Here is a 27,944-nt window from a genome sequence, read left to right as displayed (position 1 = left end):
GTGTGTGTACCTTTGCGTATGTCTACGTGTTTTATTGTAAACTTTCCAAAATCTTCTCATTCAGGAAAAGTTCCTCAAAAAACAACCACGACAACGAAAAGAACTACTCCCACAACTACTACCACTCCCAAGGTCACCACAACATCAACTGTGACTTCTACAAAACCAACCACTCAAACCTCTGTTAAACCCACCACTCAGACTTCCACTAAATCAAGTACTGAGACTTCAACGTCAACTACCATCCAACCGACCTCTTCAACCACCACCCAGTCAAGCACTTCAACCACCACCCAGACAAGCACATCAACCCCCACCCAGTCAAGCACATCAACCCCCACCCAGTCAAGCACATCAACCCCCACCCAGTCAAGCACTTCAACCACCACCCAGACAAGCACATCAACCCCACCCAGTCAAGCACATCAACCCCACCCAGTCAAGCACATCAACCCCCACCCAGTCAAGCACATCAACCACCACCCAGACAAGCACATCAACCCCCACCCAGTCAAGCACATCAACCACCACCCAGACAAGCACATCAACCACCACCCAGACAAGCACATCAACCACCACCCAGACAAGCACTTCCTCCACTTCATCGCCTCCTCCAATCAGTGACCCAGTAATTATCATCACATTGCCAGACGAAAATGACGACCAAGAAACCGAATCAAGTCCAGAACAGACTGAAACTGAATCAAGACCAGAACAGACTGAAACTGAATCAAGTCCAGAACAGACTGAAACTGAATCAAGTCCAGAACAGACTGAAACTGAATCAAGACCAGAACAGACTGAAACTGAATCAAGTCCAGAACAGACTGAAACTGAATCAAGACCAGAACAGACTGAAACTGAATCAAGTCCAGAACAGACTGAAACTGAATCAAGACCAGAACAGACTGAAACTGAATCAAGTCCAGAACAGACTGAAACTGAATCAAGACCAGAACAGACTGAAACTGAATCAAGTCCAGAACAGACTGAAACTGAATCAAGACCAGAACAGACTGAAACTGAATCAAGACCAGAACAGACTGAAACTGAATCAAGTCCAGAACAGACTGAAACTGAATCAAGACCAGAACAGACTGAAATTGAATCAAGACCAGAACAGACTGAAACTGAATCAAGTCCAGAACAGACTGAAACTGAATCAAGTCCAGAACAGACTGAAACTGAATCAAGACCAGAACAGACTGAAACTGAATCAAGTCCCGAAGAAAGTAAAGAACCACTACCCACTAGTAATGCACCCACCTCCAGTGAAGAGCCAGTGCTGACCAACACTGCTTCAAGCCACACTTGGAGCGATGTATCCAACAACACTTCCATTTACAGAACTACAGAAAACTGGGAGGGTCTTTCTTCTGCATCTCCTACATCAGTTGACAATCTTCCTGAATCAACAGTCGATCTTCCTACTGAAATAAATACAAATGTACCTAATGAAGCATCTTCGGAAAGCTCTACTGAGACAACCAGTGAGGGTTCGACTGAAACAGTCAGTGAGGGTTCCACTGAAGCAGACAGTGAGGGTTCTACTGAGACAGCCAGTGAGGGCTCTACTGAGACAGCAAGTGAGGGTTCCACTGAAGCAGTCAGTGACGGTTCCACTGAAGCACCCAGTGAGGGTTCCACTGACACAGCCAGTGAAGGTTCCACTGAAGCAACCAGTGAGGGTTCCACTGAAGCAACTGAAATTAGTTCCACTGAGGCAACTAGTAAGGGTTCCACTGAAGCAACCAGTGAGGGTTCCACTGCAGCAACCAGTAAGGGTTCCACTGAAGCAATCAGTGAGGGTTCCACTGAAAAAGCCAGTGAAGGTTCCACTGAAGCAGCCAGTGAGGGTTCCACTGAAGCAACCAGTAAGGGTTCCACTGAAACAGCCAGTAAAGGTTCCACCGAAAAAGCCAGTGAAGGTTCCACTGAAACAAGCAGTGAGGGTTCAACTGAAACAGCCAGTGAAGGTTCCACTGAGACAACAAGCGAGAGTTCCACTGAAACATCCAGTGAGGGTTCCACTGAGACAGCTAGTGAAGGTTCCACTGAGACAGCCAGTGAGGGTTCCACTGAAACAGCCAGTGAGGATTCCACTGAGACAGCTAGTGAAGGTTCCACTGAAGCAGCCAGTGAGGGTTCCACTGAAACAGCCAGTGAGGGTTCCACTGAGACAGCCAGTGAAGGTTCCACTGAAGCAGCTAGTGAAGGTTCCACTGAAGCAGCCAGTGAGGGTTCCACTGAAGCAGCTAGTGAAGGTTCCACTGAAACAGCCAGTGAGGGTTCCACTGAAGCAACCAGTGGGGGTTCCACTGAACCAGCCAGTGAAGGTCCCACTGAAACAGCCAGTGAGGGTTCAACCGAAGCAGCCAGTGACGGTTCCACTGAAGCACCCAGTGAGGGTTCCAATGAAGCAGCCAGTGAGAGTTCCACTGAAGCAGCTAGTGAGGGTTCCACTGAAGCACCCAGTGAGGGTTCCACTGAAGCAGCCAGTGTGGGTTCCACTGAAGCACCCAGTGACGGTTCCACTGAAACACCCAGTGAGGGTTCCACTGAAGCAGCCAGTGAGGGTTCCACTGAAGCACCCAGTGAGGGTTCCACTGAAGCAACCAGTGAAGGTTCCACTGAAGCACCCAGTGAGAGTTCCACTGAAGCACCCAGTGAGGGTTCCACTGAAGCACCCAGTGAGGGTTCCACTGAGGCAACCAGTGAAGGTTCCACTGAAGCAGCCAGTGAGGTTTCCACTGAAGCAGCTAGTGAAGGTTCCACTGAAGCACACAGTGAGGGTTCTACTGAAGCAGCCAGTGAGGATTCCACTGAAGCAACCAGTGAGAGTTCCACTGAGACAGCTAGTGAGGGTTCCACTGAAGCAACCAGTGAGGGTTCTACTGAAGCAGCCAGTGAGGATTCCACTGAAGCAACCAGTGAGGGTTCCACTGAGACAGCTAGTGAGGGTTCCACTGAAGCAACCAGTGAGGGTTCCACTGAAGCAGCCACTGAGGCTTCCACTGAAGCAGCCAGTGAGGGTTCCACTGAAGCAGCCAGTGAGGGTTCTACTGAAACAACCAGTGAAGGTTCCACTGAAGCAGCCAGTGAGGGTTCCACTGAAGCACCTAGTGAAGGTTCCACTGAAGCAGCCAGTACTGGTTCCACTGAAACACCTAGTGAAGGTTCCACTGAAGAAGCTAGTGAAGGTTCCACTGAAGCAGCCAGTGAAGGTTCTACTGAAGCAGCCAGTGAGGGTTCTACTGAAACAACCAGTGAAGGTTCCACTGAAGCAGCCAGTGAGGGTTCCACTGAAGCAGCTAGTGAAGGTTCCACTGAAGCAACCAGTGAAGGTTCCACTGAAGCAGCTAGTGAAGGCTCCACTGAAGCAACCAGTGAAGGTTCCACTGAAGCAACCAGTGAAGGTTCCACTGAAGCAGCTAGTAAAGGTTCTACTGAAGCAGCCAGTGAAGGTTCCACTGAAGCAGCTAGTGAAGGTTCCACTGAAGCAATTAATGAGAGTTCCACTGAAATCAAGTAATAAAAGTTGCATCGAGTTTATCGTTGAGCTTCTAATTTCCATCACTTAAGTCAACATCGAGACAATAATCACGGAGTCAAAATTCCACTGAGTCTTCCTCTCCCTACCATTTACGGCTCCACTGATGGATCAAGAAAAGGTTTACGATAATTTCTTTTCACTGAAAGTTCTCTGAAGTTATTCTAGAGTTTCTTGGAAGTATTTGTGATATTTTCACCAGACCTCAGGTAGATCACAGTGAAAAGTTTCAAATATCTGTTACATCTTTTAATACAATAAGAATAATAATTCATCACATTTTTTATTCTTTATTTATTTCTGTATTTGTTTATGTATGTATTTGTTTATCCATTCATTTATTTACTGATTTTCCTATTAGTATAATTATTCATTTGCTTACTTTTTATTGTCTTTATTTTCAAGGTTTTGTGAAGATTTCACGATAATAAATTGTGTTGTGCACTATTTTCGGACCAAACTATTAATTATTTTACTTGGTGTCTTAGTGGTAATCGTGTCGATTATAAGTCAATTTTTGCAAATAGATAGATAAATAAATAAATAAATTAATATATATATATATATATATATATATATATATATATATATATATATATATATATATATATATATATATATATTGCGGTTTTTCCCTTTTTTTTGTGTGTGTCTTTTTAATAAAAATGGATGTTTTTATGATGCTGAATTTTTATTAGCACTCCTTTATTGTGGTTTGGCATTTTGTAGGTATAACAAAATTTTGCATTAAGTCAGAGAACGCATTTGATTGACTGGTTGGTAGATTGGAGTGGCGTCATCGTGCCAGAACGTCATCAATATGACGCTGCTACAAACTTTGAAAAATAATAATAATAAAGGATAGACGATCAATATGAAAAGAAAATCATTATTGTGGTAATTTTTTTTTTAATATCAATAGGAAATATAAGTAAAGAAGAGTATGAGATGAACTATTAAAAGTGTAAGTGTTGAAAATTAAAGTGTTTAGTATTTTAGTGAGTTAAATCATTTCTTTTATTTAAAGTGAGAAGGTTCTGACCGGTATTTGCCCGAGACATTAACTCCACTGACCAGTGCAAGAATATAGTTCAAACCAATTCTATATTACTGATAAAGAAAATAAGGTACTGATAACGAAAACAAGGTACTGATAAAGAAAATAAGGGAAAAACATTTTAAGGGTTATCTATAACTTGTTGAACCCCGACTATGATGACGTCAACTTAAGCATCGTGAGCCTCCAGTAGCACATATGATGACGCTTAGGTAGGTAGGCATCACATTTGTATTATATTTTAGTGCTGAGTGAAGCTTCTGTCTTGGGGCTATCTTCTTTATAGACTCCCATCATAGCGAGCTGGCATGGATCCTTCCCTAGCAACGTCTGTCTACAGTTTGTTATTTGGAGTAAAGCTATGATTCTGCACGTCATTCCTCGGAGAGTGTCGGTTGAACTGCGTCTTTGGATCTTGCGATATATCCATTAAATTATGTTGCTCCTCCCATCCTCCCTGTCTCCTCCAATTATGTCAATGAGCCACACCATGCGCTGCCCCCTAGCCAGAATGAAAAAGCCTTACTGCCATAGCCTGATATTCAATTTCAATGGGTCGCCTCACAGAAGTGATGATGTTGATAATAATGATGATGATGATAATAATAATAATAACAATAATAATAATAGTAATAATAATAATAATAATAATGATAATAATGATAATAATAATAATAATAATAATAATAATAATAATAATAATGATAAAAATAACAATCCATAAGTCGACAAATATGAGAGAGAGAGAGAGAGAGAGAGATGGAGGATCAGAGGATTCGGGAAAGAACACTGATACCTCTCTCTCTCTCTCTCTCTCTCTCTCTCTCTCTCTCTCTCTCTCTCTCTCTCTCTTAGTAGCTACCTCCCTTATCCTCCTAAGCCCCTGTCCGTCTTGTTACTCCATATCTCTACCCACGCAGGGACAGGAGAGAGAGAGAGAGAGAGAGAGAGAGAGGTGGGGGTGGGGGTGGGGCCTCGGGGATTCAGCTCCACCCCACTCGATTTATTCCTTACCTCCTTATGTGTGTGTGTGTGTGTGTGTGTGTGTGTGTGTGTGTTTTAAGGTGAGGGAGGAGGCAAGTATCAACATAGTAAGATGCTGCATTGCTGAAGCTAAAAAAAAAAAACAGAGCTAGAAAGAGAGATAGATGAAATAAAGAGAAATATAAATGGTGACGAGTGTCATAACACCACAAAAGACAGATAAGAAAAAAGAAAAGTTTTCAAGAAATTGGACGATAAATGTGCCAGATAGAGATATGCTGTATGGGGAAAACAAAGTGATGGAGCAGTGGCAGCAGTACTTCCATGAGCACTTTTCTTTCGTCTCTGTTTATGTGGAAACAGTAACATGTGGTGTCCTCGCCTGAAACCACTAACTCATCTTTGTTTTCTAGGAAGCGTCTCAGAACCATAATTAAGTTAAATGTTGTTGTGGAATGTGTTCATGATAGACTGCCTAATCTTATCTGTCTCGTTCAATGTTCCGCATAGCTGTGCTGCCTCATTGGTAACACTTTCAATTTACTGAAAGGAACTTTAGCACTTATTTAATTCCTTGAGCTGGAAACTCGTCCATTCGGGCAAAAATTGTCATCGAAATTTTCAAATTTGGTGAAAAAATTGTTCTCGCTTCAATCAACTGTAGTGCCCGGTTGTCAGACGCATAACGCAAGGAAATGACGGGTTTGAATAGCCGGGCATTTAAATACCTTCGATGCTGAGACGCCCATATCCTGTAAGCTTTATTTTTCTTGTATTTCTTTCGATTTTTCAGCTGTTATTCGGAATTTTTCTGACTAGTAACGACGTACGACAGTTTGGTAAGAGAAAAAAGAGGCAGGGAAAGCGAGCGGCGTCTATCAGGCGACGCGGCGGCACCGCGGCAGCATGAGGATCGTTTGGGGTAGATAAGGGAAGCGAAGTTAGACGTGCGTTGTGACACCGCCATTACCACTGCCACCACCAAGCAGGCCTGATTTCTCCTCCCTACATGACACCCACGTGTTGTCATATAGTAACAGACACAGTTTATATTATATTCTCTAATATGATAATAATAGGGGATCAGAAACCTTGATTCCTTTAGCGAGCCTAGGAAGAACTCGCCTTCCGTAAGGAACATAGAGGTGACAAAGTGATGCAACGTGCCCTGAGCTACCTAATAATCACCAACAATCTCCCAGGAATAGTCGTAGAATTATGTAAGTAAATGTTTACATTTTTGTGCATGTTGCAGTGATTTCTATGTGGTAGGCTACTGAAGATATTCACATAAAGAAAAATGTCTTCTTAAAACTTACATTTTGCCCATTAAATTTTAAACAAATTTGTCAGTAATTGGCACATTTTAAAACTTCGTGTAGCAAAATGATCATCACACTCGTTTTTTTTTTTTTTTCTAAGCAAGGCATGACCACTCCTTGATTCTATCAAATGATGTAGAATATTTGTAAAACTCGAGTTTCAGACGGAAAGAAGGTAACTGATTTGATAAAATTTAATCTCAGCTACCTTAGACGGAAATGCCACAGTTGCTACTTTTTATATTTATTGTCTGTAATTAAGAGCAAATTGCCATTCTATATGTAGTTTTGAAGTTACTACAGGATTTTGAATATTTTTTGTCGCCGCCAAACATAACGCACTGCACTAAAACTACTGCAGCTTTCCTTACCATATTAATCATTGTGGTGGAGAAATAAAGGCAGGAATACCCGAAAACCGATATCAACACATATCGGCGCCGAACGGCCTTAAGGAAGAAGTCAAATAGGTGTAATAAGTATGATTAAGGAAAGATCCATGACAATTACAAAAGAAAAGATATCTGCATAGTTTATTGAAGTATCACCGGCCGGCTGTAGTCACAATAACAGAGGATAACAACATTTTCCTTAGAATAGCTTTTTGCAAATCATCACAATGTACAGAATTCCATTTATAAATGCAACATAAATTGTCTGTGCATGAAACAACAGCCACGAGGTCAAAGTAAAACTAGGTATCATGTATAAGTTTACACTAAAGACATTTTCTTATTCCACACCTGTCAAATCTTTCCTTTTCTGGACATAAACTATTATAAACGATGCATTGTTATTATCATCCTATGCTAGCTTTTTATTCCTCAGCAATCATTTGAGGAGAAAAGATATTTTGAAAGCAGAAAACAAAATACTGCGGCAGATTACTATGGCAAACGCAAGTTCTCTCCATTATAATGAAACAAGAAATGAAGAAAGCTTTTATTGATTCACTCTATCCTACGAATGACTGACGAGCGAGTTGTGTGTGTGTGTGTGTGTGTGTGTGTGTGTGTGTGAACGATATAGATGTGTAATGTGTAAAATCAGTCGTGAATGGAAAATAAAACAAAAAGTAAAAAAATGTAACCATAGAAAGATATGATTTTCACATGAGCCTTTTGATTCGAGACAGAAAGGTTTTTGGATATCTTTCTATTTCAGGTCCGCCATACTAGCCAGTAATATTACTTTAGCTGTTACTTACTCTAACTACAAATTTTAACGAACAATTTAAGCATTTTCGATATTTCGTGGCTTTGGTTGAGACATCTCAGCATGCACTTCATCTGGACTCGCGTGTGACTTGCCGATGCGTTGTCCTTGGATGCCCACCCCACATGATCGTCTTTATTACGGGGTGGTGGTGGTGGTGGTGGTGGTGGTGGTGGTGGTTGCTATTAAACGAAAAAACAAAATATTACCATTTCTCTCTTGTTTAAGTCACTTGCTTGATGAAACTTCGGCTAACACTTATGTACAATGGGATTAATTGTGAGGGAAATAAGGGGAAAAAAGCGAGGATAAACATGAGATAAACAAATGATAGAAGAATACACTCTATAGGGAACTTTTTAGGGTTAATGGTGATAGATATTTTTGGTAATGAATGAACTATTTTAATTACACAAATAAGGTAAAGAGAAAAGTAAAAGAAAATTCATATATATGTAGCTTATCAACAAGAAGGAAATCAATTGCTCAATGGGTACCGTGCAAAGTAAATGTGTGTAGTCATTATTAATACTTCCATGAATACTAAGAGAAAGTAACAGAAGAAGAGTTAGTGACCGTTTTCTTGTTACGGAATCTTCAAAAGTGTATTTTAGCGTCGATATACTTACTTGGCCGGATTGTGCAACATTTGCAGTGGTGGCCGCAGCTAGGTGTCACTTCACGCTCCGTGTCGAGACAGTGAGAGCGACATCTGCCATAGTCTTCGTCACATCTTCCTTTCTCGGTGCACACTGCAAATAATACGAAACGATCGCACAATGAGTGAGAGAGAGAGAGAGAGAGAGAGAGAATATAAAAACTTTGTCTTGAAGAAACTAAACCAAACCAAAGAAAGCCTCACCGTCCTGGGCGATACAGCAGCAGTTCGTGTTGTCGTCATTCGTGCAGCCTGGTCCCGTTTCTATCTCCGTCTCCAAACATTCGTCTCTGAATGTTCCTTTTTCTTTGAGACACTGGTCCACGGCATTAACTGTGTGGAGACGAGCCTTACTCACTGCATCATCGTTTTCATTACGATTATGAACACAATTACTGTCTATTTTCAAAGATGAACCAATGTTCATTTGTAGTGTCACAATTGTGTTTTATATATATATATATATATATATATATATATATATATATATATATATATATATATATATATATATATATATATATAGAAACACACACACACACACTCTCTTATATTAGAAAGAAGACATTCTGTCGAGCGAAGACATTCCTATTGTCATTCATTGGTGCAGTAGGAAAAAATAGTGTTATTGTCAATCATTGGTGCAGCGGAAGCGAAAACGTTCTTACTGTCAATCTCTGGTACACAACACAGGCAGGTTGTGCCACACGTCTCGGTGTCGGTGACCGTCGTCTCGTGGACAAGGCAAGTGTCTCTGCATCGCCCGTTTTTGTTGTTACACTTTGGCTTGGCTGTACACACTGAAGGGAAAGAACTCAGTTGCTTTATTCATATTAGCTCGAATAACAAGTGTCCTTAAAAAGTGTTTAGTTAATAATAATATTTATGTGTGATGTATCAGTGTAAAGCGAGAAAGGCAGTCTCCTTTCGATTACATTTTCCTTTTTAATAAGCATTCCTATTGGCGGAAATTACCAAAATAATTGACCTTTGATCAGTGTGTGTGTGTAAGAGAGAGAGAGAGAGAGAGAGAAAGAGCGCATGTACAACCCCTAAACACTTTGAATTATGTTCGATTGACACCAAGCCGCCTGTGTCTCACCTTCCTTGGGTTTGCAGCAGCAATATTCGGAAGCAAAGCTGCAGCCACCTGCAGTCTTCTCTTCTGTGTCTGAGCATTTCCTCTTAATCGAACCTCCGGCGTTCAGACACTCTTGAATCTCGGTTACTGTAAAGTGAAGTTTTATAAGTCACTGTGTGTGTGTGTGTGTGTGTGTGTGTGTGTGTGTGTGTGTGTGTGTGTGTATGATTCACCACCACGGATGTCTGTTGGTCACCCAGCCAGCCTTCCCCATTACGGAGCGAGCTCAAAGTTCATAAACCAATCTTCGGGTAGGACTGAGACCACAACACACTCCACACACTGGGAAAGTTCACATAGAGAAAGTTGGTAGAAAAGTCATCAAGACACCTAGAGTTTTTATGACGGACTGGCATGTGAAACATTGTGCAGCTTAACTTACCTTAAACAGTCTCGTGATAATGTTACGTTCTTTTATATATGATCATCATTCAAAGCACATAAAATGTTATATAATTGTGGAGTGTAATTTAGTAAAGAACCAATCATTATTATTGGTAGCAGTGGACTTGCACTATATTGTTAAGTTTTCTAGTAAAGAACAGTAGTGGTTGCGTCAGTGAATCTTTAAAACAATTATCCTCACCACTAATCTTGGGCACACAGCACTTGCACTGGAAGCCACACTCTCCGTAGGTCTCCTCCTCCCAAGTCTCGCACCACTCTCGGCAGTAGCCTTTGCCGTGGTCACATGATGGCAGCGATCGACACACTGCAGGGAGAGAGAAAGTGAAAATATTTTTTAAAGAATAATCATAGATCTCGTCATGACAAACTTTCTCTTAATCCTGATATTTTTATTTCTTTATTTCTTCGTTTTTATATATAGTATTGTTATTATTCTATTTACTTTAATTACTAAACTGAGAGAGGACGCACCGTCTCTTGAGGCGCAGCAGCATGATCCGACAGCAAAGCAGCCATTACCAGTTATCTTCTCAAATGCACTGCACTTGCTCTTTACGACTCCTCCTGCTTGTAGACAGTCCTCCACCAGTTGAACTGAAGAAACGAAAGTGGTTAATTATGCAAAACACGTAATTCATATAAGGATTTGCTCGTTTCCATGAGAAAATTTGTAATGCAAAATTAAGTTTTCATGCATAAATGCAGCCTCCAAGTATTTGCTATTGCTATTATACCACTGACTTATCGTTCAGGTATTGATTTATTCAGTACAGTTAGATCATTACCACTGTCATTAGGAACACAGCACTTGCAGCTGCGGCTGCAGCCTCCGTACACTTCTTTCTCTGAGGTGGCACATGTTTTCCGGCAGTATCCCTGGCCGCTGTGACACGATCCTTCGCCGTCACATACTAGGAAAAAGACACGTGGTACTTGACAAAAAGAAGAAAAAAAGAAAAGAAATGACATTTCCCAGTTCAAAACCCTGAACACTGAAACCATATAGTGCATTATAACTCGATCCTTTCCTAACAGCAACATTTGATATGACTATTGATTCAATCCATTACAGATGAAGACAATTTCCATTAAGCTAATGTATTTATTCAATAAATAAGTATAACCTGCAACCTGCTAGTGATCTTACAAGCGGCGAGCTACCCACCGTCATTTGGGATGCAGCAGCAGTGCTTAGAAGTGCACTCGCCAATGGCCTTCTCGCCCGTGCCGCACTTCTCCTTGTACACTCCTCCGTGATTAAGACAATGCTTTATTTCATTGATGTTCACTGGTGGATAAAGTGCATAGGGTTAATTGTACTTCATGTGAAATATGGTAATATATATAGTAATAGATGATAATTCAGTAAAATATTAGAAATTCCATGAAAACACGGAAACACTCGCACACACACACACACACACACACACACACACACACACACACACACACACACACACACGACATATTATAATGCTGATTTCTGCGAACATAGGTTTAATGTTAGTAATTACCGTCACTGTCGGGCACGCAACATTGGCAGCTCAAACCACAGGAGGAACTACTCTGAGTCTCTCCAGCGAGACACGTCTTGCGGCATTGTCCACGCCCGCTGTCACACGTCGGCTGAGCTTGGCACACTTCAACAAAACAGGTGACACAACCGTGACATAACAAAAATAAGGAGAGCTGCAGGAGCCATGAAGCCTATACATGGCAGTCCTTATATGACACATTGCTACTTATATCCACCTATCATCCTCATACATAAATCTGTTTGTTCGTTTTTTAAAACTTCTTAATGATTGGTCACTAACAACTTTGATAATTGAATCTCTTCCTTTTATCTACCAGTCATTTCGGAAATTATTTTTATTAATGTGTATTCATGATAATGGGATCCCCACATTAAACAATACAATTCATCTGAATTATAACTATGAACATACGGCAAAGTTTTAATTACAAAATAGCGACACCGTGGGCCTTAAGATTACAATTTCCCCAATAGACAGAAGAAAATTGAACTTTTTTTTTTTTTTTTTTTTTCAAAATAATTTGTGAATAAAAAGAACAATTTATGATGAATGGCTTACCATCTTGAAGGGCGCAACAGCAGTAGTGGCTGGTCAAGGAGCAACCCCATGCCACGGTTTTCTCGCCCTCATTGCACTTGGCCTTGAATGAACCACCCTCCTTCACGCATTCCTCAAGCTCCCTCAGCACTGAAAGAAAGGATATGTGTGAAAACAGGTGTGTGTGCGTGTGTATATATGTTTACATATCAATGTATGTATACGCACGCACGCACGCACACACACACACACACACACACACACACACACACACACACACACACACACACACACACACACACACACACACACACATACACGGCCCGGTAGCTCAGTGGTTAGAGCACTGGCTTCACAAGCCAGAGGACCGGGGTTCGATTCCCTGGCCGGGTGGAGATATTTGGGTGTGTCTCCTTTCACGTGTAGCCCCTGTTCACCTAACAGTGAGTAGGTACGGGATGTAAATCGAGGAGTTGTGATCTTGTTGTCCCGGTGTGTGGTGTGTGCCTGGTCTCAGACCTATCCGAAGATCGGAAATAATGAGCTCTGAGCTCGTTCCGTAGGGTAACGTCTGTCTGGCTGTCTCGTCAGAGACTGTAGCTGATCAAACTGAATTGCACGCACGCACACACACACACACACACACACACACACACACACACACACACACACTTACACGAATATATAATAACAACACAACAACAACTTTACCGTCCGTCTGAACCACACAACATCTGCAGTGTGCTCCACAGTGCCCTTCTTCAGATTCCCACTCCTTGCACCAACTCCTGCAGCGCCCGCGGCCTTTAGCACACGATGGCTGAGCTTGGCACACTGCAAACAACACAACTATATTCGTAATGTTCTGTCGAATTTAATCGTATTTGATCATTAACTCTATACTTTTGAATGCAGTAACAAGAAGAGAACAAGCACCACCTTGATCTGCATTTTTTGCCTTCCGATCAAGTATTCATATCGATCATCAAATATAAATTGCATACAACCTGTCAATGTCATCCATGTTAATATGAATGTCTTAGGGACTAGTAAGGTACAACAACAATTAATGATAAGTATTTGATCATGGTTAAAATTCATACTGCTATAAAACTCACCGCGTGCCATTTGCAGCAGTGCAATGCATCTGGACAAGCACAGGAGTACAGTGATGAATGCATTACGTTAGGAGACAAAACAATGCAAATCATAGGGGAACGTTAGCGTTGAATACTTTAACATCTTAATAATATAATGATAATGGTAAAATGAATAAATAACCAAATAAATTGAGATTAGTAAAAATACTCGTTTATATTGTCACCTTTTGCGAATGGACAATTGAGAGAGAGAGAGAGAGAGAGAGAGAGAGAGAGAGAGAGAGAGAGAGGGGGGGCGGGAGGGGGAAGGAGGGACTGATGGAATTAGCAATGAGTACCGTCCAGTGGGGCGCAGCAGCACAGGTTATGAGCTGAGCAGCCTCCCGCCACTTCCTTCTCGTGCCTGCTACATCTGGCTTTGAAGGAACCGCCTCTCCTCACACACGACTCCAGCTCCTTGACGGTGATGACTGGAGAATGGTATGAAATTTATAGATCTTAGTAAAAGCCTCATAATTCCGTATGTCATATGATGCTCAAGCTACATAGACAATACTTTTCTTGAGCTTTGGTATAATCTGAGCACAATCATTGATGATTGAAATTTGTGTATAAGAAATTTATTTTAGTTCGAGTTATATGATTCACGTTAGCTTGATACTTTCGAACCGATATGAAGAACAAAAGTGACTACACCAATGATAGTTGTCCTGCACGCCATTACCTCCAGTCAGCGGCACGCAGCATGTACAGTGTGCACCACAGCTCCCAAAGGTCTCTTCTTCCCATTTGCTGCACTTAGACCGGCAGAATCCTCGGCCACCCGCGCACGAGGGCTGGGAGAGGCACACTGCGGCAGACATAAATTATTTACAATCTGAACGTGGAAATTTTTATAAAAGGAGATAAATCCTGCTTTTCTGGCATTTTTTTTTTTCTTTTTTTTTTTTTTTTTTAGTCCTGGTCCTATCAACTTATCACGCTAAATCTTGCACATCGACCAATGAACTCTTACCGTCGAGAGGAGCACAGCAGCAGTATTTGGAGGAAGAGCATCCCCCGGCAACCTCCTTCTCGTCCCTAGAGCAGGCGGCCTTGAACACTCCCCCTTCTTGCACACACCTCTCCAGATCTTCCAGTACTGAATGAGGTAAAAAAGTTGCGCTATTACAGAAGTCTTTGTATAGAGGCTGATGGAAATAGCAGAATGTGTTGCTCAGGTCACAATGCTGAAGCCCCCTAAAAATTACGAATTCAGAGACACTTGAGCGAACTGCCTTGCTAAAATATGCCTTGAATGTAATGTTATTCCGTCTGTTCTTTGGGATCTTATCTTAAGTGTAATTTGTATTGTGCAGCGTTTCCTTACTAGTGCAACCAAAATGTATATCAAAACAGGAAAGTTTCAGATTAGACGACAAGTCAAACGCAGCCTGCCGGCATTATTACCGTCATTCCTGGCCTCGCAACACTTGCAATGGGCACCGCATCCAGCGAACGTCTCATCCTCCCACGGCTCACACCAAGCCCGGCACTGGCCGCGTCCTTTGTTGCAAGTTGGATGAGCCTGACACACTGGAAAAGAAAAGAGTGGTATACTAAGAAGTTATCTGAACACGCACTCTCTCTCTCTCTCTCTCTCTCTCTCTCTCTCTCTCTCTCTCTCTCTCTCTCTCTCTCTCTCTCTCTCTCTCTCTCTCTCTCTCTCTCTTAATATTTCCTTATGTTTTACATCTTTACATTATTTAAGTTCATCTAAATCCTAGTATAATCAAAATCTTTTCCGTTTTATGTAATGTCTCTTCATGGTCTCTTTATGCCAAGTGACATATGGCGACAGCGTTGCATTACCATCTATCGGGGCGCAGCAGCAGTAATGAGGTGATGAGCATCCTCTGCCAACCTCCTTCTCCAATTTTGAACAAGATGCCTTGAACGATCCTCCATCGTGTCTGCATTTCTCCAAATCAAGAAGAACTGTGAATAAAATAAGCAGTTTGTTAAGCATTGTTAGCAGTGTTTGCATGCTGCAATTTGTTTGTCAGACGCATACATCATAGTTTTGCTGCATATCGCTCCTCACCTTCAATCTTGGCTTCACAACATTTGCAGAACTGCCCACATTTTCCGTGCACCTCTTCTTCCCATTCGTTGCACTCATCTCTGCAGTGTCCCAAGCCATCGTCACAAGCCAGCTGACCTCCACACAATGAATCTAAAAATGTAAGAAAATTGGGCAGTGAGAAGATCATATCCTGTGTTTTAACGGTTGTGTATATGAAAATATTACCAAACTCAACTCACCAAGATGGAAGCCAACACAACACTTGCACTTGTTGCCGAAACACCCGCCTTGCAACTCCTTCATTCCGTGGGGGCACTGCGTCTGGCACTCACCACCCGCTGCCTCGCACTCAGTGCTAGGTTTGCACACTGGTAGGTAAGACCGGAATAACTATGTAGGTACGTGTGTATGTTATATGTATGTATGCATTCATGTGCTGCCCAGTGCTTTAACGTGAGAAGCGTTAATAACTGCATTATCAACTGATCTATCGTTCCTTGCATTTCTAAAGAACAAGCTCTCCCTCTGCCAAGCATACCGAAGAAGTGCTTACCGTCGACGTTAGCCACACAACACTTGCAGTTCGCGCCACATTTGTCGGTTGTTTCTGACTCGTGAGCCTTGCACTTGGATCGGCAAGAACCTCGTCCGCCACTACACGAGTGTTTGGCTTCACACACTGAACAGAATGTACATTACGATAGGAGATTAGATGCTTTGCACGCAACAATGAAAATAAGTTTCCTTTGCATCATAAGAATCTCAAAGAAAAAAGTAAAATCAGGACTACACAGAGGTAGTGACGCACCATCCTTCAAGGCACAGCAGCAGAAGTGGTCACTTGAGCAGCCTCCCGCGACTTCCTTCTCCATGTCAGTGCACCTTGACTTGATGGAGCCGCCAACTTGCATGCACTGTTTCACCTCAGCGAATTCTGGTAGTTGTTTTGAGCAGAAAATTATGTATATATATATATATATATATATATATATATATATATATATATATATATATATATATATATATATATTATGTTATGTTATGTTATTGGAAAACGAATTACAAGCACGGTGCATGATTAAAAAAAAAATATGAATACCACTGCGGAGAACACACAAAAAAAAAATTACTAAACTTTTGCAGAACATAAATAATATGAGCAGTCATAATTCAAAGGGACATTTAAGGGTGATGGCTCAAGGGAGACAAACTAATAGGACCGAAAGTATATTTCATTATCAGAGTTACTTACCGTTGAGCGAGGCAATACAACATCTGCAGTGGGCGCCGCACAGGCCGTGCCTTTCTTTCTCGCCCTTGAAGCAGCTTGATCGGCAGCGACCGCGGCCATGGTCGCAAGACACCATAGCGTGGCACTCTGAGAGATGAAATACATGCCAGTTTCGTCTTAGTAAGATTGCAACACCTCCATGACACATGACAGTGAATACATGGGGGAATGGAACATAGGAAAATGTGAACTACATTTTCATTCGCAACAAAAACATTAAAGTGAATGTAATTATGTAATAAGTAAGTGACCGTTCCAATCCCTTAAATTATCGTCCTATAGCTTTAATCTCTTGCTTGTCTAAAGTTTCTGAATCTATCCTGAATAGGAAGATTCTCAAACATCTGTCACTTCACAATATTCTGTCTGATCGCCAGTATGGCTTCCGTCAAGGCCGCTCTACTGGTGATCTTCTGGCTTTCCTTACTGAGTCTTGGTCATCCTCATTTAGAGATTTCGGTGAAACTTTTGCTATAGCCTTAGACATATCAGAAGCTTTTGATAGAGTCTGGCATAAAGCTTTGATTTCAAAACTGCCCTCCTACGGCTTCTAACCTTCTCTCTGCAACTTTATCTCAAGTTTCCTTTCCGACCGTTCTATTGCTGCTGTGGTAGACGGCTACTGTTCTTCTCCTAAATCTATTAATAGTGGTGTTCCTCAGGGTTCTGTCCTGTCACCCACTCTCTTTCTATTATTCATTAATGACCTTCTTAACCAAACTTCTTGCCCTATCCACTCCTACGCTGATGATACCACCCTACATCTTTCCACGTCCTTTCAGAGACGGCCAACCCTTCAGGAAGTCAACAGATCACGCAGGGACGCCACAGAACGCCTGACTTCCGATCTCTCTAAGATTTCCGATTGGGACAGAGAAAATCTAGTATTTTCAATGCTTCAAAAACTCAATTCCTCCATCAATCAACTCGACACAACCTTCCAGACAACTATCCCCTCTTCTTCAATGACACTCAACTGTCTTCCTCTTCCACAATGAATATCATCGGTCTGTCCTTTGCTCATAATCTTAACTGTAAACTTCACATCTCATCTCTTGCTAAAACAGCTTCTATGAAGTTGGGTGTTCTGTTTACTCTGTATCCGCCTGCCTTATCCGCCCTTGTATGGAGTACTCTTCGTATGGTTGGGGGGGGGTTCCAGTCACACAGTTTTACTAAATAGGTTGGAACGAAAAGCTTTTCGTCTCATCATTCCCCTCCTCTGACTAACTGTCTTCAGACTCTTTCTCACTGCCGAAATGTTGCATCTCTTTCTATCTTTTATCGCTATTTTCATGGTAACTGATCATGCTAGCTGCATAACTCCTCTCCTCCTGCGGCCTCGCTGCACAAGGGTTTCTTCTTCCTCTCATCCCTATTCTGTCCAACTCTCTAACGCAAGAGTTAACTAGTACTCTCAATCATTCATCCCTTTCACTGGTAAACTCTGGAACTCCCTCCCTGCATCTGTATTTCCGAATTCCTACGACTTGTTTTCTTTTAAGAGGGAGATATTGAGGCATTTGCTCCCTAATTTTGACTGAAACTTTCCCACTTTTTAGAGAGCCAGCACTCAAGTGGACTTTTTTTTATCTTTTTTTTTCTCTCTCCCCTACATAAAAAAAAAAAGATGCATCTTATGACCCAGTGAGACCAGGAAATTGGATATAGTACCTGTCGTTTTTTTTTTTTTTTTTTTTCTATACCATGTGGACTTTTCACGGGAATTTCTGAGCTAAAGGGGATACTTTTTTGGGGTACCTCCTATCTCAAAGCCCACCTGCTAGGAAACCGTTGCCCCGAGTGAGGAAGCCCAATTTACACTCGGACCGTGGACAGGATTCGAACCCGTGCGCTTGGAGACCCCTCGGAACCCAAAGCACGCATGGTTCCACTGTACCACATATTAATTCATTCAAATATTGCTATATGTACATCAATTGCAGAATGTTTTTCCCAGGCATTTAGTTCTAGTATATATATATATATATATATATATATATATATATATATATATATATATATATATATATATATATATTGTTTCCTTTTCACCGCAAGATGCATTTTTACTTGTCGTGTGTGAGTAGAAACTCTGATATTTAACGGACAACGAGAAAAATTATGATGCAAGACTCACCGTCGATCGGGGCACAGCAACAGAAGTCAGACGAGCAGCCCCCGGCGATCTCTTTTTCCCCTCTGGAACAGTAGCTCTTCACCAGTCCTCCGGCACGCACGCACTGCTCCACGTCCAGGCATTCTAGCAGACATGATCCATTTTGTAACGTATGGAAAGACTGTGACACATTGATATATAAAAAACCGGTGCCCTGCCCACCTATATATATATATATATATATATATATATATATATATATATATATATATATATATATATATATATATATATATATATATATATATATATATATATATATGTCTGCTGTGGAATTGTGCTGGTGCGGAGATCAACAATATAAAATCTATTATTGAAAAACTTACAATGATTTTCAAGAAACACAAAAGTGAGATATAAAGTTAAAACCAAATGACGTTTGGAGAGCATTGCGAGCCTTACCATCGGGCACTGCCACGCAACACTTGCAGCTCAACCCACAACCCCCTTCCTTTTCAGTTTCGCCGACCAAGCAGGACTCGCGGCATTGGCCATGTCCGTGGTGACAAAGTGGCTGTTCTTGGCACACTGTGGGGATAGAAGTTAAGTTAGCAAGTCAGAAATTGTCATTCCAGTTAACTTTTTTTCACAATATACTGTATATGTAGTTCAAGTCCATTAACAGACGGCTACTGCTCTAAACCTTTTGAAATTTGTGTCATGGTTCTGTCGCATCACTCATTGTTTTCGTTATATAGTTCACCCAGTTGTATTATCCGTATTATCCTGTCCACTCATTTGCTAATCACTGCATTTCTCAGCTGCATCATTTGTCAGACGACCAACTCGTAGGAATGAACTAACTCAGAACGAGAAGTCACAGAACACCTAATTCCTGATCTTTCTGAATAGATTAAAATATACCTTTGTTGATTAGAACTCAAACTCAATCCTAAAATCAGTTTACTCGACAAAACTTCAAAATTTTGTTATAAGTACACTCTGTAAACTGGCTTTTACCTTCGGCCAAGGACAAGCAGCATTTGCAATGTGGTCCACATCCGGTATCAGCTTCCGTCTCACCGTGCAGGCACCAATCCCGGCACTGGCCCCTCCCATGGAAACATGCTGCCTGGTCATGACACACTGTGAAAGGTAAAGTATTAACATCAACACGATTTTATTTGTCCTGTCTTTCCAGAGCAAAAGTCAGAGTTTGTGTATTACGGGAAGCAAACAGAGAACACTTACATGGCACTGGCTCTGGAGGGACGCAGCAGTGGCAGTGTTTGCCGCCTCTGCATCCCTTGGCAATCTCCCTTTCGTCCGTTGCGCATGCCGCCTTGCACGCGCCACCGTGCCTCCAACACCTCTCCCGAGCGACGCACTCTGTAAAGTTCAGAGCCTCTTGTTAAAGACAACTTTGAACAACTCGAATTGAGACAATCTCTCTCTCTCTCTCTCTCTCTCTCTCTCTCTCTCTCTCTCTCTCTCTCTCTCTCTCTCTCTCTCTCTCTCTCTCATGCTTGTCGCCTGCCTGGCTTGGTGCAGCCTTGGGAGCAGAATATCTGCTTTCCACACTGAGTGCCTACAATTACCTGTCTACTTCTGCATTTACTGTTTTACCTCAGGAGATGAATTGACACAAAAGTGAAGCGGACTTGGTTTGAATATACCCTTCAAGTGATGTAGATAAATGTTAATTCTGGAAACTTTACTAAAACCAATGAAATCAAAGAAGAAAAGAAAATTACCTGAATTTGCGACGAGTGTTTCTTCGACTTCTATATCTGCAAAATGAAGTTACGAAAGTTTTAGAGAAGAGTAAGGAACGTTGAAAATCTGCTTGGAATGTCATAGGAGGCTACATTCTTTGCCCTCACTGCAGAATGGTAAAGAATTCATGTGGATTAGACGGATATACTCTTAGTCATTGCTTGAATAACTGAAGGAGACACTATTCATCCTCAGCAAAATCAGATTATCTGAGCAAATAATTAAATAACTGACGTATCCTGGTTTGTGATGCACCACCAATCACTGATGCGCAATACACTTTATTTGCATTATATAGCAGCCTGGTCGTGCAGGATCAGTGTGTAAGGTATAGTGAACAGCTACCACAACAACGAAATTCATGACTTACCGTCCAGACAACAGATTCCATGAGGACAGTCCAAGGTGCCTTCCAGCGTCACGGAGCAATGGGTTCCGTCTGCCACACAGGTGCCGTGCAGGCTGGAGCACAATAGCGGGGTCTGCCGCCACACCCAACGTTGTTACGAGGCGGGCGTGACGGTGAGGCCCAGACAGAGAGAGAGAGAGAGAGAGAGAGAGAGAGAGAGAGGGGAAGCTTGTTTGTGAAACAAAACAAAAAATGAACATATTTCTATTTTGATATTTTCAGTGGCATACTTTTGAAACAATAGTTTGGTGTGTGTGTGTGTGTGTGTGTGTGTGTGTGAGTGAGTGAATGAGTGTTTCACTGTTTGATCTGCTGCAGTCTCTGACGAGACAGCCAGACGTTATCCTACGGAACGAGCTCAGAGCTCATTATTTCCGATCTTCGGATAGGCCTGAGACCAGGCACACACCACACACCGGGACAACAAGGTCGCAACTCGATTTACATCCCGTACCTACTCACTGCTAGGTGAACAGGGGCTACACGTGAAAGGTGACACACCCAAATATCTCCATCCGGCCGGGGAATCGAACCCCGGTCCTCTGGCTTGTGAAGCCAGCGCTCTAACCACTGAGCTACCGGGCGTGTGTGTGTATGTGTGTGTGTGCGACCAAATATCCAGTGTCACAAATTTTGTTACATTGGTAAATCAGTAAAAAATGGTAATACGTTTTAATGTGAGAGCAACTGTGGGTGTCTCGGTGTGAGAGCAGCCATAGCACGTGAAGTCATTTTAACTGTCGATACATATTCAAATAAAATTATGTACAAGTGTGCAGGGAATGTATTGAACACTTTTCAGTGCCATTTCTTGGTGATGTAATCCTGATGGACAACAGAGACACAGGCAGCGTAAAGGTGTTTTTTTTTTTTTTTTTTTTTTCCACTACAAGACTATAGTTTAGCTTCGTCACGCTGGTGATTCTCAACACTACGTGAGATAACAAAGTGTAGTAGAAATTAAAACTTCTTATTTTCATTTTTTTTTCTTTTCTTTCAGTAATATTTGATAAAAATAATCGAAGTTCATGAAATTGTTAAGACGGCAATCACATCACTGATCTCTGGCATGAGTCTGCTCAATGATATGAAGACTGCAATGGAAGCAAGATTTTTGTTGTAAGGAAAAAAGGACAAAAATACCTCGGATCTTAAAATGTCCACGTCCTCAGCTAACACAGCTGCCGCCAAGACCATCACCATCAACCAGTGAGTAGTCATGTTCACTGCCAAGTGATTTTCTCTGTGTCTGACTACGCAGTTAGCAGTCTGCGCTAGATGAAGTTCCCCTTCGGTTTCATGTCTGGTTGGGGCTGCGGCTGCCTTATATACATACACCGCAGGGCGATGCTCTCCCCGAAACACCTGTTTCTAATAACCTACCTTATTTGCGAATCTGAGTACGTGTTCTGTATAGGGAAAGAGACCATACTTTTCACATGATGTGTGGATGTTCTAATTCAAGGCAAAGACTCATCATTAATGAATTTTTGAACTTAAGCAAACACAAAATTTGAATAAAACCGTAGTGATGAATAGAACGTTCCAGGCAAACCTTACCCAGTTAGGGAGCTTTCAGATACTAAGGCTGCTGATTATGTAGAATTTACTGTGTTTCACCAATGAAGAAATTTGTTTTCATTTGCATACCATCTGTGTAATCGTATTTCTTTATATATATATATATATATATATATATATATATATATATATATATATATATATATATATATATATATATATATATATATATATATATATATATATATATATATATATATATATATATATATATATATATATATATATATATATATATATATATATATATATATATATATATATATATATATATATATATATATATATATATATATATATATATATATATATATATATATATATATATATATATATATATATATATATATATATATATATATATATATATATATATATATATATATATATATATATATATATATATATATATATATATATATATATATATATATATATATATATATATATATATATATATATATATATATATATATATATATATATATATATATATATATATATATATATATATATATATATATATATATATATATATATATATATATATATATATATATATATATATATATATATATATATATATATATATATATATATATATATATATATATATATATATATATATATATATATATATATATATATATATATATATATATATATATATATATATATATATATATGAAATTTTATCGTAAAGGAGGTAATATTTTAGCACGAGAGGAAAAATTTTTGATAACAGAAGTAATTTTCAAAGTTAAACAAGGATGGTTAAAAGTAATATGAGCGATTTGAAAAGTCTAGTAAAATGGTTCGACAAAGTATCTCTCGAATTTAATAATTGATTTCATTAATTGGTTTGCTAGTTAGATTAATAGTTATGTAATTAACCAGTTAGGATGTTAGTTTGTTAATTATTTACCTACTTAATTAGTTAATTGATTTATTATTAACTCACCTCATTATTTCAGCCAGCTCAGTAATGTAACCACAGCCTGACTGGGCTCCCTTCCATCACCTTCACGGGGAGGCAGCGTTGTACTACCTGGAAACCCAGGAACGACCAATGTCTGTCCCTAACAATCTAAGATAAAAGACAAAAAACCTTGCGACACTGGAGGAAACAAACTAAGTTTTTATTATTTCTTTTTTTTTTCATTTTTACTTATTTTTTCATTTAATGGACTGTTTCCGATATTGAATGAAATTTTTGAAGAACAAAATTTTCCCTTTGAATTGAATGAAGTCGTTTCGCTATGATCACACCAAGCATAGTTTGCATTATACAATCTGCCTGGTACGACGCCAATACAATATGCGCTCAATAACAACGACCAAAACATTAAAGTATACATTAGTCAAGGAAATATGCTGATATTAACTGTCAGGAATCAGTAAGGAAGCTAAACTGTCACAAAAATTTTGCTACGATAAAGATAAGGATGAGTTCATAGCACGTTATGTGTATAACTTCAATAGCTGGACACTAGTTTTACGCTGACCATCAGGAGAGAGAGAGAGAGAGAGAGAGAGAGAGAGAGAGAGAGAGAGAGCGGACAGGAGTGCTGAGCCTTGCGTGGTTATGACCTAAGCGTAGAAATTCCAAAGTCGCCTCACACATTTATTTAGTGTTATTATTTTCCTCTTCTTTTTTTCTCTCCCTTTCTTTTTCAGGCCACTGAACCATATTAAAGCTAGCGTGATTAGCTTCCCGGGTCTGGCGATGCTCCACGTGGCGCTTGGGTCATGAGGCCTTTGAACCCATACAGTTTATAGTCTGTCTTCCATCAGGTGTGAAGTCCTCGGTGAGCGACCCCAGCAGGTGTCTGTTGTGAAGGTTCATGATGTTCCCTTTCTAAGCACACTGAGTTCAGCACCTTCAGGTCACGTAAAATCCATCATAGTCTGTAAAGTTATGCAGGACTCCTCATCAGCAGAGACCTTCCTCCTGCCATTGTTGTCACGATCCTCCCCACAAGAACTCACCGGAGTAAATGCTGTCCAAGAAAATCTGTAAGTGTTCTTGACCTAGCGACAGCAACAGCAGTTATGTCACGCTTTTTCAAAACAACCATATATATATATATATATATATATATATATATATATATATATATATATATATATATATATATATATATATATATATATATATATATATATACGAGTACATATATACAATCAAATTTTTTGTCTTCTCTTTCTTTTTCCTGTTTCTTTTTAAGCCAGTGTCACCACTATGCAAAGATAACTTTAGCTGGTGACTTGTCACCTCGCTAACCCGCCCATGATTAGCAGAATACTGGTGCTTCACATGATGATTTTATGTTTTACCTGTTGACATTTGTTACTTGGGGGTGTTTGTTTAAGGCTCCTCTCCACTACGAGGCAGCGCTTAACAGAGCCTCCCTCAGAAGCAACTAGCATATATAATTGTCTTTGATTTCCATGCCGTTAAAATCATAAACTTCCTTGAACAAATATGTCTTCAATTTCTTTTTGAAGATATCGATCCTGGCACAACCTTTGATATCACTCGGCAGTTTAATGTAAATCCTTGGTGCGCATCTTGCAAATGCTCGGCATCCCATGTCAAGGATATATCTTGGCTCATGTAGTCTGTATGGGTCTGCATCGTGTCTCAGCTCTATCGTAGTGTCATGGTGGAATGTTTCCAGTAAGTTCCTCAAGTACTCAGGTTTTCCAGACTGTAATGCCTGATGAGTCATAATACTAATCTTGTACTCAATTCATGCTTTAATTGGCAGCCAATGCAGATCTATCAATACAGGTGTTATCCTCTCACGAGGAGAGACGCCTGTAATCAGTCTGGCAGCTCTGTTCATGACAAGCTGTAAGTCTTTTAAGAGATACTTAGGCAGTCGATAATACAGAGAATTGCAGTAATCCAGTTTGCTTATCACATGATTATGAACCAGCATCTTCGTAGTTTTCTCATCCAAGTATTTTCTGACAAAACCTATATTTTTCAGATGGTATCTTGCCGTCTTAACCACCTGCCGTATTTGATCTTTCATAGATAAATGACAGTCCAATAATACTCCCAGATCCTTCACTGTATCACGAACACCCAAACTGTTACCATCAATATATAATGTGGACATATCAATCCTCTTTAAGTCCTTTTTCTTACCCACTATCAAGCATTCAGTCTTGTTTTGATTAAGTTTCAACTGCTTAGATTCCATCCATCTACCAACATCGTCCATATTAAGTTTTATCTTTCCTTTAACATTATCTACATTGTTCAAGGCCATGTAAAACTGTGTGTCATCAGCAAACAGTTTGAAGTCAATGTCATGTTTTCTTAGTATGTGCGATAGTTCAATAGTATATATACAGAACAGAATAGGACCTAAAACACTGCCTTGGGGTACTCCTCTTTCTAAAATCTTCTTGTCTGAGAAAGAATTACCAACTTGAACACAGTATTTGTGTTGGCCAAAACTGTTCATCAGCAGCTATCTATCAGTTTAGTAACTCGTCCACACCAAATGCTAGTAAAAACCAAGTTATTTATCAGAGAAGAGAGAAAGAAGAATGCCTTGTACAACAAAGCCGCGGGAGGAGGGAAGGCATGAAGCTAGCAAGATCAGAAGAGCAGTTTGTTTTCAAATGGCGGTAGAAAATAGCAAGGATGCAACACTGAAGAGATTAAGGACAAACAGTCAGAGAAGAGGAGTTGACAAGACGAAAAGTTTTCCATTTCAGCCTATCTAAAAGAGCTACATTGGTGGAATACCACCCCATACATGTAAAGCATACGCCATAGATGTTAAGATTTTGCAGTTTGAGAAAGAAAAAAAAAAAAAAAAGCGGAATCGACTCGGCACACCTAATCAAGGACGTTTTTTTTTTTTTTTTTTTTTTTTTTTGCAATGGGAAATGTGGGCGACCGCCCAGGGCGCAATTTATTGGGGAGCGCACGAGCGCCCCATCAATAAGCAAAAATAATCTCCAGTTTTTTTTATACTAATACCGCTCATTTCCACGTCAAGTTATAGGAGTGGTTGCTTGCTACTGTCATGTATGCATGTTGTATGTCAGAAAAGGCAATGGGAGGGGAGCGAGAGATCAACTTGCGCCTGTGAGTTTCACTCTCGGAGGAAAAGCAATGAGATGGAGGGCGGGGGACAGACTGACCTCTGAACGATTTATGATCCCAGGTCACGAACTGCTGCTTGCAAAATAAATTGTATTTCATTCATAAAATCAATATAGAAGCCTTATAGCTATATGTAATTTATTGGGTCATGTGAAAAAAGAAAAAAAAAAACAGGAATCTGTGCATGCATCTACATCAGTTTGTTTACATCACGTCAGTCATGACTGGAGGTGATAATAAGTGGAGTCAAGGATGCATCATGGACAAACGCCAAAAGAAACCGTCAGGTGTCCAGTTTAGGAAGAGAAGGAAAGAAAAAGAGGAGCAACGAGCAAAAGATAAAAGTATGCGCGTCTCCATGAATGACGTTAATTGCGCGTGTAATGAAACAGTAGTCTCTTGCTAATATGTTGTTACTTAGCCATAGAAGAGGACTGTATTTTTTTTTTTTTTTTTTTTTTTTCTCCATTTTGCTGAACTACCAGAAATATGCCCCAGTCTGTGGACTGCACTCAAAATTGGTCGATCCTTCCGGTGACAGTAGCTGAAGCAGAGAGGATTTTTTTTTTTTTTTTTTCCAAACTGAAGCGTATGAAAACATACTTGAGGTGTACTATGCCGCAGGAGCGTCTTTGAAAGATCTTGACATTTTCTATTTACGAAGGAGTGTCTGGCAAGTTGAAGAACAGACTTGGCATGATTCCGGGCAGAAATATAAAGTGCATGAGATTCAGATGATGAAAAGCTCAAGTACCTTTCGTGGGCAACCTCTTTATTTTGAATAGCACGAGAACAGGCTGTGTTAAACCAAGATTTAGAAAGTTTAGGTTGAGAAAAAAGAATGAGGAATGTACACCTCCATGCCAGACACTATCACCTCTGTTATGCGTTCAGCACAAAGAGATGGGTCTCTGGCACAGAAACAGTAATCAATCCAGGGATAATCAACATAGTACCTTCTCAGGTCCTTGGGGGATCTTGAGGAGGGATTGAAAAAAAAGGACAAGATACAGATATGAAGTTGTAATCGGAAGAGCCCAATGGAGAAGATAGGATGACAGCCT

General features: G+C 40.3%; 2 protein-coding genes across 3 annotated transcripts; one reads left to right on the top strand and one right to left on the bottom strand.

Annotated features, from left to right (window-relative positions):
• Positions 1-154: 154 nt before the first annotated feature.
• LOC123506522 (ice nucleation protein-like) lies at positions 155-4,111 on the top strand (the record flags this gene model as incomplete). The annotated part of the gene is made up of 1 exon (XM_045258664.1): positions 155-4,111. A coding segment is annotated over one exon (3,378 nt), but the record flags the coding sequence as incomplete, so codon positions are not given.
• A 3,323-nt stretch (positions 4,112-7,434) lies between these two features.
• Positions 7,435-22,486, bottom strand: LOC123506521 (multiple epidermal growth factor-like domains protein 6). Of its 2 annotated transcripts, XM_045258662.1 has the most exons (30): positions 22,314-22,486; positions 21,132-21,243; positions 20,740-20,775; positions 20,237-20,374; positions 20,006-20,131; positions 19,448-19,573; positions 19,007-19,129; positions 16,828-16,953; positions 16,384-16,509; positions 16,129-16,254; positions 15,815-15,943; positions 15,594-15,725; positions 15,362-15,487; positions 14,960-15,085; positions 14,526-14,651; positions 14,235-14,360; positions 13,849-13,980; positions 13,122-13,244; positions 12,432-12,560; positions 11,850-11,975; positions 11,501-11,623; positions 11,121-11,246; positions 10,807-10,929; positions 10,514-10,639; positions 9,889-10,014; positions 9,455-9,586; positions 8,991-9,119; positions 8,758-8,880; positions 8,361-8,363; positions 7,435-8,310 (listed from the first exon to the last, which is right to left on the bottom strand). In XM_045258662.1, the coding sequence occupies exons 1-30, from the start codon at positions 22,389-22,391 to the stop codon at positions 8,267-8,269; spliced, it is 3,447 nt and encodes a 1,148-aa protein (XP_045114597.1). In that variant the 5' UTR covers positions 22,392-22,486; the 3' UTR covers positions 7,435-8,266. The 2 variants fall into 2 exon arrangements, with proteins under 2 accessions (XP_045114597.1, XP_045114598.1); XM_045258663.1 differs by lacking the exon at positions 8,361-8,363.
• Positions 22,487-27,944: the final 5,458 nt, after the last annotated feature.

Source organism: Portunus trituberculatus, chromosome 20, assembly GCF_017591435.1.
Source record: "Portunus trituberculatus isolate SZX2019 chromosome 20, ASM1759143v1, whole genome shotgun sequence".
Classification (NCBI taxonomy): domain Eukaryota; kingdom Metazoa; phylum Arthropoda; class Malacostraca; order Decapoda; family Portunidae; genus Portunus; species Portunus trituberculatus.
The sequence above is the reverse complement of the archived record's forward strand: the minus strand, read 5'-3'. Positions and strand labels throughout refer to the sequence as shown.